Source organism: Canis aureus, chromosome 12 (assembly GCF_053574225.1).
Source record: "Canis aureus isolate CA01 chromosome 12, VMU_Caureus_v.1.0, whole genome shotgun sequence".
Taxonomy (NCBI): domain Eukaryota; kingdom Metazoa; phylum Chordata; class Mammalia; order Carnivora; family Canidae; genus Canis; species Canis aureus.
In genome coordinates, this window is record NC_135622.1 from 15,588,039 (window position 1) to 15,603,133 (window position 15,095).

The 15,095-nt window shown below is 42.9% G+C and overlaps 1 protein-coding gene across 3 annotated transcripts in view; it reads left to right on the plus strand.

The window, feature by feature from the left end:
* Nucleotides 1–4,076: 4,076 nt before the first annotated feature.
* Nucleotides 4,077–15,095, plus strand: part of DGUOK (deoxyguanosine kinase) — a 32,274-nt gene continuing 21,255 nt past the window's right edge. The window contains exon 1 of one of the 3 annotated variants that reach the window (XM_077842929.1): nucleotides 4,077–4,309. In XM_077842929.1, the coding sequence (XP_077699055.1) occupies nucleotides 4,126–4,309 (184 nt within the window). In that variant the 5' untranslated portion in view covers nucleotides 4,077–4,125. The remainder of the gene's footprint in view (nucleotides 4,310–15,095) is intronic. The other 2 variants (XM_077842928.1, XM_077842930.1) reach the window with 2 other exon arrangements.

Below are 15,095 nucleotides of genomic sequence, written 5' to 3' on the forward strand. Positions count from 1 at the left end.
TCTCACTGCATAAAGTGAGAGAAGACACATACAAGACAATGATTTGAGGTGCAACAGAAGCACCCACAATGTGCAATGAGAAAACAAGGGGTAATAAGAATAGCTGACATTGGTCAAGAGCTCACAATATATAAGGTCCTGGGTTAAGTAGGAGCTTTCCATGGGTTTCCTCACTTAATCCTCACCATAACCTATTAGTAAATACTAGTATCACTCCCATTTCATAGCTAGTTTACAAGTTAACTTGTTCACCCAGCTAGCTAATAGCATAACTAGATTCCCACCTTTGCCTGGTGTACCCTTCACTCTCTCAAGGGTAATCAAGTCCCACCCTTGATGCTCTTGAGCAGATCCCACTTGGCTGTGAGCCTTCCCAGACACACCTATTTGGAGACAGTGGGCCCCAGTGGAAGAGCACAGACCTCAATGTCAGACACTCTCCTTCTACCATCCCTACCATTTGTCCTCGGGGGTGGGGTGGAGAAGCATGTTTTACAAAAATCTTTAGTGGACTTATGTCTTAGGACAGATTTCTCAGAAGCAGACCCTGAAGTGAGGATACACGGGCAAGTGATTTAAGGAAGTGCTCACAGGAGAAACAGTGAGCAGAGTAAGAGAAGCAGAAGAAGAAAAGGGAGGAAGCCCAGTAGGGGACCTCTCTGATATGAGTCCCTGAGTCCCAGAGCAGGTGGCTTCACCCCAGTCCCGAGGCAGCACGTGTAAATGCCTGACTGGATGCAATTGGGCTTTCATACTGGCCTATCAGGGATTGGGAAGGCACATTCTGGGGGGAGGTAAAGTCCCAGGCTTTCCACAGGTGCTGGGAAAGGCTTCAGTAGGTCAACAGCAGTCTTGCAAAGAAGAGCTGCAGGCACAGGCTGTTGGGAGAGAAAGCATGGTGAGGAGGCCAGAGGGCACACACACACACACACACACACAGGATCCAAGGAAATGTGGAGCACTGACAATCCCTGCTATAGAGGAATGCATCAGACTGGGAGAAGATGGGGAGTCTGACTGGTTGTTCCTCACCCTGCCCCAACCCAGTCTTGCCCCAAATCAAGAAGCGTTGTCCTTGAAGTCTTCATGGGAAGTCACATCATGTGCTGATAGTGAGGGGGACATGGATGGGTTGCAGTGGCTTGAGGAGAAAGGAAACACAACAGGAAGTCAACTAAAGATAAATAGCAATAATGTCCCAGGCACTGAAGGTCATACTGAAGGAAGCCATTAGTGAGTATGGAATGTGTACTGGGTGATATCTGTGTGCAGGTGGTAAGTGCTGCTTATGGTGGGTTATCTTTGTTAACCCTTACCCCTGGGGCTATCGAGCCCACACTCTTAATTACTCCTTAAATGCCTCTCTTTGTGATTAGATGTATCAGTCAGAGTGTATTCTGGGAACTTCTTTAATACAGAGGTTGCTGAAATAGCCAGTAAACTATATGAAAAAGTGTTTCACTGCTTTAATCATCAGGAAAATGCAGATTAAAACTATACACTGCAGACTGTGCAAAATGAAAAAACTTACAATACCAACTATTGTTAAGAATGTGGGACAACCACAGCGTTCACTCATGATGGTGGCAGTGTCGATTGATACAAACACTGTAGAACTATCTACTGTTTGGAAGTGTTTGCTAAAGCTAAACATACAAATAACCTATCACATAGCAATTCCACTCACAGATATTACCCAAGAGAACTACATGTCTCTACTGAAAGATATATGGAAGAATATTTATGGCAACCCTATTCATGATAGCCCCAATCTAGAAACTCATAAATGTCCAGCAATAGTAGAACGGATAAAATACATTATGGTATTGCGACATATTGAAATATTATAAAACCACAAGAATGAACTATTGCTACATATACAGCATGGTTAAGTTTCACAGATATTATGTTGAATGAAAGAAGTACTTACTATATGATTCCATTAATATAAAGAACAGGCAAAACTATTGTTTGCTGTTAGAAGTCAACAGACCATTGATTACATCTGGTGGGTAGTAAATGGCAGGACAAATGGGTGCTGGAGATGTTAGCAACGCTCTATTTCTTTATCTGAATCCAAGTAACATGTCAGTTTGTGAAAATTTCATTAAACTGTACACTTATGATCCATATTTTATTTCCTACGTATTACACTCTACTATAAAGTCTAAAAAAGTAAAAACTTTTAGTAGCTCTATTAGAGGGTTGTTGCCTGTCTGCACCTACAGTTGCTGACAATTTCCTCATTTAACCTTCACAATGAACCCAATGGCAGTGAAGACAGATCTTCTGGGCGCTGAGATCCTCTCTTAAACTTTTTTGTATGAATATTTTCCAAGTTTGAGTTTTCGTAGATAAAGAAATGTAGGCAGTATTTTGATACAGAGGTGGTTGTAAGAGTGAGAGCAGAGGATGGTGACAGACTTTAGCTGTTCCAGGATCTATTAGTGCTCCATCCAGGTTATCCTACATAAATTTACAATCTTTATTTTTTTAATATCTTATTTATTTATTCATGAGAGACACACACAGAGAGAGGCAGAAACACAGGCAGAGGGAGAAGCAGGCTCCCCGCAGGGAACCCGATGTGGGACTCGATCCCACATCCTGGACTCCAGGATCATGCCCCGGGCTGAAGGCAGGCTCCAAACCACTGAGCCACCCAGGGATCCCTACAATCTTTATTTTTTAAAAATGTGCTTAAAAAAATAATAAAATAAAAAATAAAAAAATAAAAATAAAAAAATAAAAATAAATAAAAATAAAAAATAAAAATGTGCTTAATATACGAACACCACGTCGGCCATCCCATATAAACATCAGTACGACAAGTACCACAACAAGGTCTGTGCTTTTTGTGCAAGACAGGTGTCCCAGCCACCCACCCCTCCGCAACTCCTGGCAATCAGGTCCGTTTCCTAAAACCTCCCACCTCTAGGAGGTTTAACTGTTGGACTCCTGGTTTGACTCTTGTGGTTTCAACGATGGGAAGTGGAAATACCCTCTGACAACATTTCATGAACCGTTCACCGGGAGGTCGTTATGATAATGGGGCGTGGCAGGGCCAAGCCAGTCAGGGCCTCACCCAGGGGGAGCAGCCCAGAGCTGCCCTTGCCGGGCTGCAGAGCACCCCCCTCCACCGACAGCGGGACTCCAGCCTTGTACACCAGCGAGTCTCTCTACCTGGGCTCTGCTCATCCTGTGACCGATCCCCTGCAGATCCCCCCGCGGGCCAGCGTCCCACCCCTTCACCACTGCAGAACCCACTCTATCCGGTTTCAATGAGTTCCACTCACACCCTGAAGCCTCCACCCACTTTATTCTAATGGGACTTTTGGCCACTATGCAAATCGACCGAGGGGACGTCTATTTATTCACTCAAAAGATAAAATAAGAGGTAGGGTGTAATGGACTAATTCGTTGACTCAGTCAATAACGTGCCAGCGTTGTGCTGCGCGTCACAGTGGATGGGAAAAAGTTAGTTTGTGTCTATCATCAGACTGCGTCATTTTCCTACTTAAAATAGCCCAATTTCTACTTATATCAGAAAAAAAAAATAGCAGAAAACAAACACCTGGGGGGAAAATCTCGTTTAAAATCACAATTGCGGGGATCCCTGGGTGGCGCATCGGTTTGGCGCCTGCCTTTGGCCCAGGGCACGATCCTGGAGATCCGGGATCGAATCCCACGTCGGGCTCCCGGTGCATGGAGCCTGCTTCTCCCTCTGCCTGTGTCTCTGCCCCTCTCTCTCTCTATCATAAGTAAATAAAAATTAAACAAAACAAAAAAAAATAAAATAAATAAAAATAAAATCACAATTGCTTTGTCTTTAGTTATGACTTATTTTGAAGTTGCACGAAAATACAAAGGTGATGAGATTGGTGAGTTTATGTTTCTTTTACTATGTTGCTTGTCCCACAAAAACCAAGGGGCTCAGCCGCCGGGGTCGCCGCACCCCGGCAGGGGAAGTCTCCGCATCTAGCTACGTTCTCCGCAAACTTCGCGAGAATACAGCCGTCCCTTTGGCCCCTCCCCCAGGCAGCTCGCCACACCCACTTCTTGCCCGGCGGTCTCCTGACGTCATAGGTGCGCCGGAGCGCTGGAAAGGCCGTGCCGCGGGCGGAAATGTTCTCGGCGGAAGTGGTCGCTGCGCAAGTCGTGGGTGGAATGACTGCGGGCCGGCTCCTCCGAAGGCTGTTGCGGACACCTTCCAGGTCCATGGCACAGAGCGCAGTCGGTGGCGTGTGCCCCTCCAGGGGCTTGCACGCGGAGCTCGGGCCTCGAAGTCTCTCCATCGAAGGAAACATTGGTAAGGGCCGAAAAGTGGCTGCAGCCAGAGAGGCTGAGAAAGGGAGCTGGACCCAGACCACCTCTCCCAGTCCCAAACCCGCCCCCGCCGCCGCTTCCCCCGCAGTCTGTGCCGCGGGGCCTTTCACCTCCCAAAGAGGCCTTTGTCTTTTTGATTTTTAGGATTTTCAGTACTCTTCCACAGCCACGAAGTCTGTAGATAGAACAAGAGTTCTACCAGCTTGTTGTGATCGAAATGGATGTGACAAAGAGCAAGGTGCAATTTCCTTGTTCTCCTAAGATAGGGTTGCCAGATTTAGGCGGGGAAAGGTGCTCATTTAAGATAGGATTTCAGGGGATCCCTGGGTGGCTCAGCGGTTCAGCGCCTGCCTTCGGCCCAGGGTGTGATCCTGGGGACCCGGGATCGAGTCCCACGTCGGGCTCCCTCCCAGCATGGAGCCTGCTTCTCCCTCTGCCTGTGTCACTGCCCCCCTCTCTCTCTCTCATGAATAAATAAATAAAACCTTAAAATATATATATATATATATATACACACACACATGATAGGATTTGAGATAATATACCATTTTAGTGTGTGTCCTATGCAATATTTGGGACATATGCTAGAAAAAATTATTAATCTACAATTAAAATTTCACTGGTGTCCTGTATTTTATCTGGCAGCCCTACCCTAAGAGTTCCCAAAATTCAGTTATTCAGATACCACTTACATTAATTTTACCATGTTTTTCTTCTAGTCCCATATAATATCTTAGAATAAACTCAAACTTTTAGACTTAAAACATGTATTAAAAGTAATTTCAAAAAAAAAAATAAAAGTAACTTCATAAGAGTAGAGACCCAGTATCTTAAATAAAAAGTAATAATAAAAAAAGAAAGCAAAACACTTCAGCTCACTATTAAATTCTGACTTGACGCCTTTACTAGCTAAGGTGCTGAGCCCTAAAGGGATTAGTAGGTGTTGAGGATTGAATACATTCTAGCCGCAAATTGAGAATTTCTCATTTTATTCATTCAGTAAATAACCCTTTGAGCAACTTCTGTATGCCAGCACTGTTCTTGGCCTTGAGGATAAAGCACCAAACAGAACAAATACAAATCTCTGCTCTTGTGGAACTCTAGTAGCCATAAGTAATAAACAATACAAATTGGGTAAACAGTATATTAGATAGTAATGAATGTGATGGAGAAAATTAAGGGATGAGGGATTAAGGGAAATGGCAGTTTTAGATAGGGCACTCAAGACAGGCCTCACCAAGAAGGTGACGTTGGAACAAAAATCAGAAGGAAACAGGGAATGAAACCATGTGGAAATCTGGGAGAAGAATCTTCCAGGCAGAGGGGAGACCAAGTGCAAAGACCTTGAGGTAGATAGTGTGTTCAGGGAACAGGAGGAAAGCTGTTGTGGCTGGAACAGAGTGAGCAAAGAGGAGAATGAAATGGGATGAGGTGTGAAGGTAAGGGATGGATTGTATGGGTCTTGCAGTCCATGGTGGATTTTTACTTACCATTGGAAAAGGTTTAAGCTGTCAAGTGACATGATTTGACTTAAATTATAAAAAGGTGACTGGCTGATATGTTGAAAGTAGAAGGTGTCAGTAGGTTATTGCAATGATGAGTTGCCATGAGTTGGAGCAGGGTAATAACAGTACTGGTAAGAGACAGTTGGATTCCAGTTACCTTTTAAGGCAGGGCAAATTGGATTTAGCAGATGTGGAATGGGAGACAAAAAAATCATTTTGGCCTGAGCAACTTGAAAAATGGGAGTTGCAAATTTTCTTAAATGGAGAAGGATGGGAAGAGCAGACTGGGGGCAGGGATGGCTTCAAGATTTTATCTTTAGGTGTGTTAGGTTTTTCTGTGCTTTTTATTAGATACCTAAGTGGAGATGTTGAAGAGTCAGTTGGATATGTAAGTCTGAAGTTCAGTCTCCCTGGACTGGAGGTACAAATGTAGACGGAATTTGAAGTCAGGAGACTGTGTGTGTTGATGGAAAGGACTAAGCCATGGGGCACCCACATGTTAAAGAGATTAGGGAAGGAACCAGGCGAAGGAGACTGAGAAGGAATGACCACCGAGGTCAGAGCAAAACCAAAAGAGAAAGAAGGATATCTGGAAGCCAAGTGAAGAAGATGTTCAGGAGATGGGAATGTTCAACTGTGTAATGCTGTTTAAGTAACAGAACTTTTTTGGTGAACTTGAGAAGAACAATTTTTAGAGGTGGTAGGGGTGAATGTTTGGCATAGTTTCAAGGAAAACGGGAGGTGAGGAATTAGGAGACCCGGGATTAAGACAACTGTTGGGAAGTTTTCCTGGAAAGAGGAGACATAGGGTGGTAGCTGAAATGGGAAGAGGGTTGGAGGGGGTTGTTTCTAGTTTTTTCTTTTTGTGAGAGGAATTCGATCATGTGTGGAAGCTGATGGGAGCGGTCTAGTAAGTAGAGAGGGAAAAAAATTGGTGAAGCAGGAGACAGGATGTAATTACTGGAGTGACTTTAGCAAGCAAGAAGGAATGGAATCTATTGCTGAAGTGGAGAGATTAGCCTAAGCTAGGAGCATGGTTTATCCCCATTAACAGTGTGAATGGCAACAGAAATGAGTACTGACTGGAGTAGGTGTGGTGGGAACTTGGGACTGGCCTTTTGATGGTTTTCTCAGTGAAATTGGAAGAAGGCTCAGCTAAGCAGAATAAGCATGAAGAGAGAGGAAAGACATGAATTAGTCTAGTGAGTGAGCAAGAAAAATGTAGAGCTGCCAGGTAGTAGTAAGGACCCACTTGGACCTAGCGGCCATGAATCGAAAATGAGACTGGTCACCATGGCTGTTTCTCCAGCCGAATCAGAAACATCAAAAAGATTGAGAAGGGAGGGTCCTCCTCCCTGCCTGATGGTGTTAACCATGTTCTGTCTTTGGGAAACATGCCTCTAAAGGCAGCTCTGTTCTCAAGAGCCCAGAGAACTACTGACGTACTTCACACAGTAAGTACTGGGACACAGGCCATCGAATGAAGTTTGAGCTCCGTCTCCCAATTTTCCTGACCTTTGCTTCTGAACCTTTCTAGATGTATATACTTGTTCCTTGCTTTCACTCAGACCAAGACTTACTGAATACCTTATATGAGGGTAGACTCACATGTGGTACAGTTCCTGTCCTATGTGGAGCTCATAACCAGGTGGGAGGAGCAGACTTCTAAACATAATCTCTGTACCATGTGATGAGTGTTTGTTTGGGCGTGGAAACTCCAAATCTCTGGGGTAGGAATCCCCAAGGGGAAGACAAGGAAGAAATGTTGCAGGTAGAGGAGGTAACATTTGCCAAGGTAAAGCCTGAAGATACATGCAGTTTTCATAATAGATGTGCCTGAATGGCAGAACAAGAGGCTGGAAGGGTAGACTTGCCAGATGTTGAAGAGCCTGTGCACCATGCTGCATGGTGAGAGGCTACTGAAGACGTGAGGCCAGCATGTGCCGTGACCAGGTTAATTTTGAAAAAGAAGTTGGCCGGATGGAATGAACAGAAAGCTCCATAAAGCAGGCACTTATCTTGTTTGCTTGCAATACCCAGAGCGCCAGGCATCCATTGTGTTGAGTGAATGAACAGGAACAGAATTTGGAGTAGATAGACCAGTTTTGTGGCTGTCATAGTAGTTGGAGTGTGGGAAGATGCAGACTTGGACAGAGGGAATGGAAGGACAGAATGAGAATGGAGGTTTGAGAGGGATTTTGGAAGTGAGATTGACAGGACTAGGTGGCCACTTGGAGGTAAGGGTTAGAAGCATAGAAGTTGACAGGTTTACAGTTTGGATGCTACTGAAAACAGGATGGGAATAAAGGAAGAGGAAGTCTGGGGAGGTAAGAGTAAAATATTTGGTTATCAGGTGCCTCTGAGACCTACAGAGACAGATGTTCTGAGGTAGATTAGGAAATATGCCTGAAACCAGGAGAGATGGGATGGAGATTTCAGATAAGGAGGCTGTTGAATGTGGGGGTGACTGTTGAAGCCTTGGGAGTGAATGTACTTGCCCAAGGAAAATGTGACTAATGGCAAGTGGACTGGGGGAACCCTAATCTGGCTGTTCCAAGTTTTACCTCCTACTGCTCTCCATCACCCCACACACCATGATGACTGTCCTCAGGCAGAATTAGTCACTGCCTCCTCTGTGTGCTCTTGTAACATTTTGTACCCACAGCTGTTGCAGCACTTGAGTTCTGTGGGGATTGTTTGCACATTCAACACCTTCTCTGGATTGGCCACTTAGTGTCTGGCTCATCTTTGCATCACCAGCCCCTAGCCCCCTGCCTTACCCATTGTATTCTTTCAGTGTTCATCAGATGCTTGACTCCTATGGTGTGGTACCATGTGGAAGTTAGTCATTGGTGCCCACGGAGGGAATATTTTAAACTGCTTTACAATCAAGTCAGGAGTGATCTCATTCTCTAATCACAGGTGACATCCCCAAACAAATCAGCACCTCTCCAGGACACCTGAATAGGGGAAGGTAAACCCCTGTCCTAACTCAAGTTAGATATATATAGAGGGACTTTTGTAATAGTTGTGCTACTCTGAGTCTGTTGATCTGCTCCTTTAAGTACAGACCACAACATGTAAGGAAAATGGGTCAGTGAAGTAGCACCTAATGGCACCTAGTTTGAATTATGAAGGCATATGTCATGTGTGATTGAAAATCAAAAGCTTGGTGCCTACAATCCCTTAAAATGTAAGAAATAAAATAATCTATCATGTAAGTGCATTCATGGCTGCAGTGTATTATTGCTTCCTAGTTAGTTATATATATATATAAAAGCCGGTTATTTTATAATTACAGAACTCATTTGAAGAAAGGATTGCTGTATGAAATGCTGGCAGTAAGTTGTCTTAGAGCATTCTCACTTTGATTTTCAACCAAACCAAAAAAGAAGAAACGTTGTCACTTTCACAGTCTAGAGAGTTGTACATAAAGCAGAGGAGAGAGCTTCCCTAATAGCATGTTCTGTATATTCTGACGTCACTAATGTGCATCTATTGCTTTTATTGCATGTAAATAATTGGAAAGAATCGTAGGGGGGAAATGCCCATTTACTCTAAACGTTGTATATTGAAGTCTTTGTTTCTGTGATTCACCTCATTCCATCCATCTCCTTTCCTGGTACCTGGCTAGATACTCAGGATACAAAGGAGTATCCTTTGTATGAACTGACATGGACTGACAAAAGTCTTCAAAGAGCAAGGGGAGAGAGTCATGGGTCAACAAATATTTATAATGTAATACCTTGGGAAATCAGAGCAGGCAGTGGTTAGGTTAGCTCTGCCTCTGGGTGAAGTGGAGCCGGAGAGAGTTCATGAAGGCTTCACGAGAAGGTGACAGTGAAAGAATGAATCAAGTGATGGGCAAAGTAGGGGGGAAGGTGTTCAGATCAGTGAGAGGCTCATGCAGGACAAGAGGGGTTTGGATTGTGTGCTGGGAACTGGGAACAACGTCTCTATCTATCTATCTATCTGTCTGTCTGTCTGTCTGTCTATCTATTCATCTATCTATTTAGTAAGCATAGTTTTTCAAGGGAAAAACAGTAAGAGGAATCAGGGCAAAAGGTGTTAAGTTTCTTTTAAGCCTGCTGAGTGATTTTTCTTAAGTTTGCCCAGAATGCTTTTGGGCCCAGAGCCTTTCTGACCTTGGGTGCTTTGTTTCACCAGTGCAGTATAAGCTCCTGGAGGGCAGGGTCTTAGCCTCATTCATCACTTAAGTTACAGTACCTAGCACTTGGTAGCTCTTCCATAAAACATCCAGTGAGTCAGTAAGAGTGAATAAATGGAGACAGCATTAACTGCAGTGCCTGAAATACAGGCTTTAAATGTTCTTTGGAAGACTTTTGTTTAAGAAGTTTTATATTAAAAAAATAATAAAAAAAATAATAATAAAATAAAATAAAAGAAGTTTTATATTTACTGCATTAGTTTGCTTTTTGGTAAAAGGTTTCAGGATTGGATGTTTGCCACATATTTCATTTTGCTCAGGAGAGGGAAATGCCTGGAGGTGATGGTATGTTTAAGAGGCTCGTATGAAATACAACTGTATTACATTGAAAATAACATATTTGGGGTATTATATCAGATAGTATCTTACTGCTAGATTTTAGCAGAACATAGCAATAGCGGGCATCGTAGTTTATAGAAAAATTTGTGGAAGGAAAAAAAACATGACTTAGGAAAGGATGGAAATTACTGACAGAACTCTTTGATTCAGTTTGTGGAATGACAGTCCTGGTGCTAATAAAAATCAACATGTTGAACTAATATACTAAGAAAGTACCTCCTACCTTTTTTCAAGTCAAGGCACATATAATAAAGTTCAGTAATAGGAAAGTTTGATTCTGAGATCTGATACCTCCCAAATTTCATGATATTAAAAAGTTTATTGAGAGATAACAGTGAAGCTAGGATCTAAATAAATTGTGAAAATGATATCATAAGAGGCTGGTGCTCTGCATAGAGACCAGACAAAGGAAGGAATTTATCTTGTTTGCCCAGTGCTACATGAAGAGGAGTGGTTTGGTGGGCAGGAGTGTTCTGCTCGCCAGGAGGAGGCCAGTGTAGCAGGGAAGAAGCAGACAACACCACTCTTAGGAAGCCCCTGGGAACACTTAAAACATAGGTCATAAACAAACAAACAAAAAAACCCAGGAGCCTGGGTGGCTCAGCAATTGGGTGTCCGACTCTTGATTTTGGCTCAGGGCATGATTTCAGGGTCATGGGATCAAACCCTACGTCAGGAGTTGGCTTGAAATTCTCTGTCCCTCTCCCTTTGCCCCTCCCCACCCAAATAAATAAATTAATCTTAAAAAAAAAAAAAAAAAACCAACAGTCAAACCCAAGCAGGAAGAAAAAACTTATGCTTAGATATTCTAGCACTAAAAAGGTTACACTGTGTGTGGTTTTAATATAAATATATAACTTTATCTTTTAAAATTATTCCATATTTGTGGTTGGTGCCTGGCACAGCTGAGTTCCATTGGAATACAGCTTAAGAAATACTGCCCTATGGCAGATGACCCAGGCTCTGAGCTTTATAGCAACCTGAATAGCACAGCTCTGAGGACCTGCCACCACAATTTATTGTCATTCTTTGTTGCAACTGGCTTTTGATTACTAAACTGGCTTTCCAGAAGTTTCGAATGGGCAGTGGGATGCAGATAGAAGTATTGTCCTGGTGTAGATGTTCCAGTAATTGGAATTGTATATTTTCCATTACATCAAATTTGTTGGCATTCCGGGTTTTGTGTGTTTAAATGGCATGAGTCAGTTTCTCAGAGTTCTGACTGCCCTTAGATGAACTAATAATGTCTGATTTCAGAGGTGAAGCTGGCACTCTCTAACCCTCAGGGCCCTTTTCCTCTGCAGTAGTTTCTTGGATTATTTTTAACTTCCAAAAAATGTAATTCCAACAATCATTCAATCTCAGCCATCTCAATTGCCTTAATCTTTTCCTATTAATTAAAATAGCTTTTTGGCTGACAGGCAGGGACCATGTTTTAGATTTAATCAGCAACCTGCAATCTAAATTTTGCCCATCTATGCCAAATATTTTATTTTATTTTTTTTTATGCCAAATATTTTAAAGTAGAGGCTACTCAGGACAGGCAGGCATCTGATAAATATATAAACTCAACCAATTTGTAATTCCTGTCAGTCTGTTAGGTGCTTCATGACAAGCCTATAGGCTTTTTTTTATAATAAATTTATTTTTTATTGGTGTTCAATTTACCAACATACAAAATAACACCCAGTGCTCATCCTGTCAAGTGCCCCCCTCAGTGCCCATCACCCGTTCACCCTGACCCCCCACCCTCCTCCCCTTCCACCACCCCTAGTTCGTTTCCCAGAGTTAGGAGTCTTTATGTTCTGTCTCCCTTTCTGAGATTTCCCACACATTTCTTCTCCCTTCCCTTATATTCCCTCTCACTACTTTTTATGTTCCCCAAATGAATGAGACCATATAATGTTTGTCCTTCTCCGATTGACTTACTTCACTCAGCATAATACCCTCCAGTTCCATCCACGTCGAAGCAAATGGTGGGTATTTGTCGTTTCTAATGGCTGAGTAATATTCCATTGTATACATAAACTACATCTTCTTTATCCATTCATCTTTCGATGGACACCGAGCCGTGGTCATCAAGACAGTGTGGTACTGGCACAAAAACAGACACATAGATCAATGGAACAGAATAGAGAACCCAGAAGTGGACCCTGGGTCAACTAATATTCGATAAAGGAGGAAAGACTATCCATTGGAAGAAAGACAGTCTCTTCAATAAATGGTGCTGGGAAAATTGGACATCCACATGCAGAAGAATGAAACTAGACGACTCTCTTTCACCATACACAAAGATAAACTCAAAATGGATGAAAAATCTAAATGTGAGACAAGATTCCATCAAAATCCTAGAGGAGAACACAGGCAATACCCTTTTTGAACTCAGCCACAGTAACTTCTTGCAAGATATATCCACGAAGGCAAAAGAAACAAAAGCAAAAATGAACTATTGGGACTTCATCAAGATAAGAAGCTTTTGCACAGCAAAGGATACGGTGAACAAAACTAAAAGACAACCTACAGAATGGGAGAAGATATTTGCAAATGACGTATCAGATAAAGGGCTAGTTTCCAAGATCTATAAAGAACTTCTTAAACTCAACAACAAAGAAACAAACAATCCAATCATGAAATGGGCAAAAGACATGAAGAGAAATCTCCCAGAGGAAGACATAGACATGGCCAACATGCACATGAGAAAATGCTCTGCATCACTTGCCATCAGGGAAATACAAATCAAAACCACAATGAGATACCACCTCACACCAGTGAGAATGGGGAAAATTAACAAGGCAGGAAACCACAAATGTTGGAGAGGATGCGGAGAAAAGGGAACCCTCTTACACTGTTGGTGGGAATGTGAACTGTGCAGCCCATAGGCTTTTATTCACTAGTCTGGTATGTGGTTTTAGAACCTATATTTTTAATTTTTTTTTAAGATTGTATTTATTCATGAGAGACACACAGAGAGAGGCAGAGACACAGGCAGAGGGAGAAGCAGGCTCTCTGTGGGGAGCCTGTTGTGGGACTCAATCCCAGGACCCTGGGATCACACCCTGAGCCGAAGGCAGATGCTCAACCACTGAGCCATCCAGGTGTCACTAGAACCTATATTTAAAAAAACAAAAAAAAACCCCACCTCTGTTGATTTTGATCAAATTGTTCTGGATAGCAACCTCAAATATAAGTATGCATCAGGATCATGTGGAACATACTTATAATTGTGTATTCCTAGGCCCCAACCCCAGCGAGTCAGATCATGTTAGGCAACCAAAATTAAGACCCAATGAAGCAATCAAAACAATTAAATGCAAAACGTCTCATAAATAGTTAAGTATTAGTTGATTCAGTTGCCCAATGCGGTAGGAATTCCATGTGACCTAGAGACATTCTAAACTTTATGGAAGAGGTGGGGCCTTAGGCAGAAAGGATTTAGACACAGGCCAGGAAGAGCAGGGGAAAGCATTTATTCACTGAAGTGTGGGAAGAGAAGAGACTGGGCGGATGTACAAAGGCACACATGGGCTGGGTGGAGATGGAACTGAGAGATGAACATGACTGTACAGAATACACAGATTCGTGTTGTTTGTTCTTACCCTGTGTTGTTCAGACATGAGTTGGGGTGGTGTGTAATCAATGGCACATATTGGATGTGTGGGCTCTTCTGAGACATCCTTTCACTCTCTTTTTTTTTTTTTTAAGGTTTTTATTTATTCATGAGACACACAGAGAGAGAGAGAGGCAGAGACACAGGCAGAGGAAGAAGCAGGCTCCATGCAGGGAGCCCGATGCGGGAATTTATCCCAGGACTCCGGGACTGTGCCCTGAGCCAAAGGCAGATGCTCAATCGCTGAGCCACCCAGGGGTCCCCATCCCTTCACTCATGATCAGTAACCTCGAGTGGCTGATAGAATTGACTTGAAGGGTGCCTCCCTTCCTTCTCTTGGTTCCATTCAGATTCTCCCTAAGGATACAATTTGTTTGAGAAAGATCATCTATGATAGAGGGAATTGAACTCTGACATACTCTTATGTCATTTTTTGATTTTTATTTAACAAATGTTAAGTAAATTTTTTTTATTTAGCTTTTGTTTATTCAGACACAGAGAGAGGTTTTTTTTTTTTTTTAACATTTTTTTAACATTTGTTAAATAAAAATCAAAATTGCAGTGATGAATTCTTACCCAGAACTCTAGGCCAAGTATAAAGGATGATTAGCTAGTCCAGGTCAGATGTGTCAGGGTCTGGAAAAGCTTTATACAGGAAGCACATCTGGGCAGATTCAAAGATTGAGTAGGAGGTGACAAGTGAGGAGAGAAGGTGCTCCAGGAAATGGGAGTACATATGCAAAATCACATTTGCAGGAAAGAACATGGCAGGATTGGAGTTGCAAGGGGTTTAGTCAGCAGTTCAAGGTGCCTAAAAGAAGCTGAGGCCAGGGAGGTACATGCAGGGACCAGATCTTGATGTGTCTTGTAGACCTTGGATTTTGTCACGAAGGTAATAGGGAACTGTCAAGAGGGTTTTTTTTTTTTTTTTTAAGATTTATTTATTTTATTCAGAGAGAGAGACTGAGAGGCAGAGACACAGGCAGAGGGAGAAGCAGGCTCCATGCAGGGAGCCCGACATGAGACTCGATCCCTGGTCCCCAGGATCACACCCCAGGCTGCAGGCGGCGCCAAATCGCTGCGCCACCAG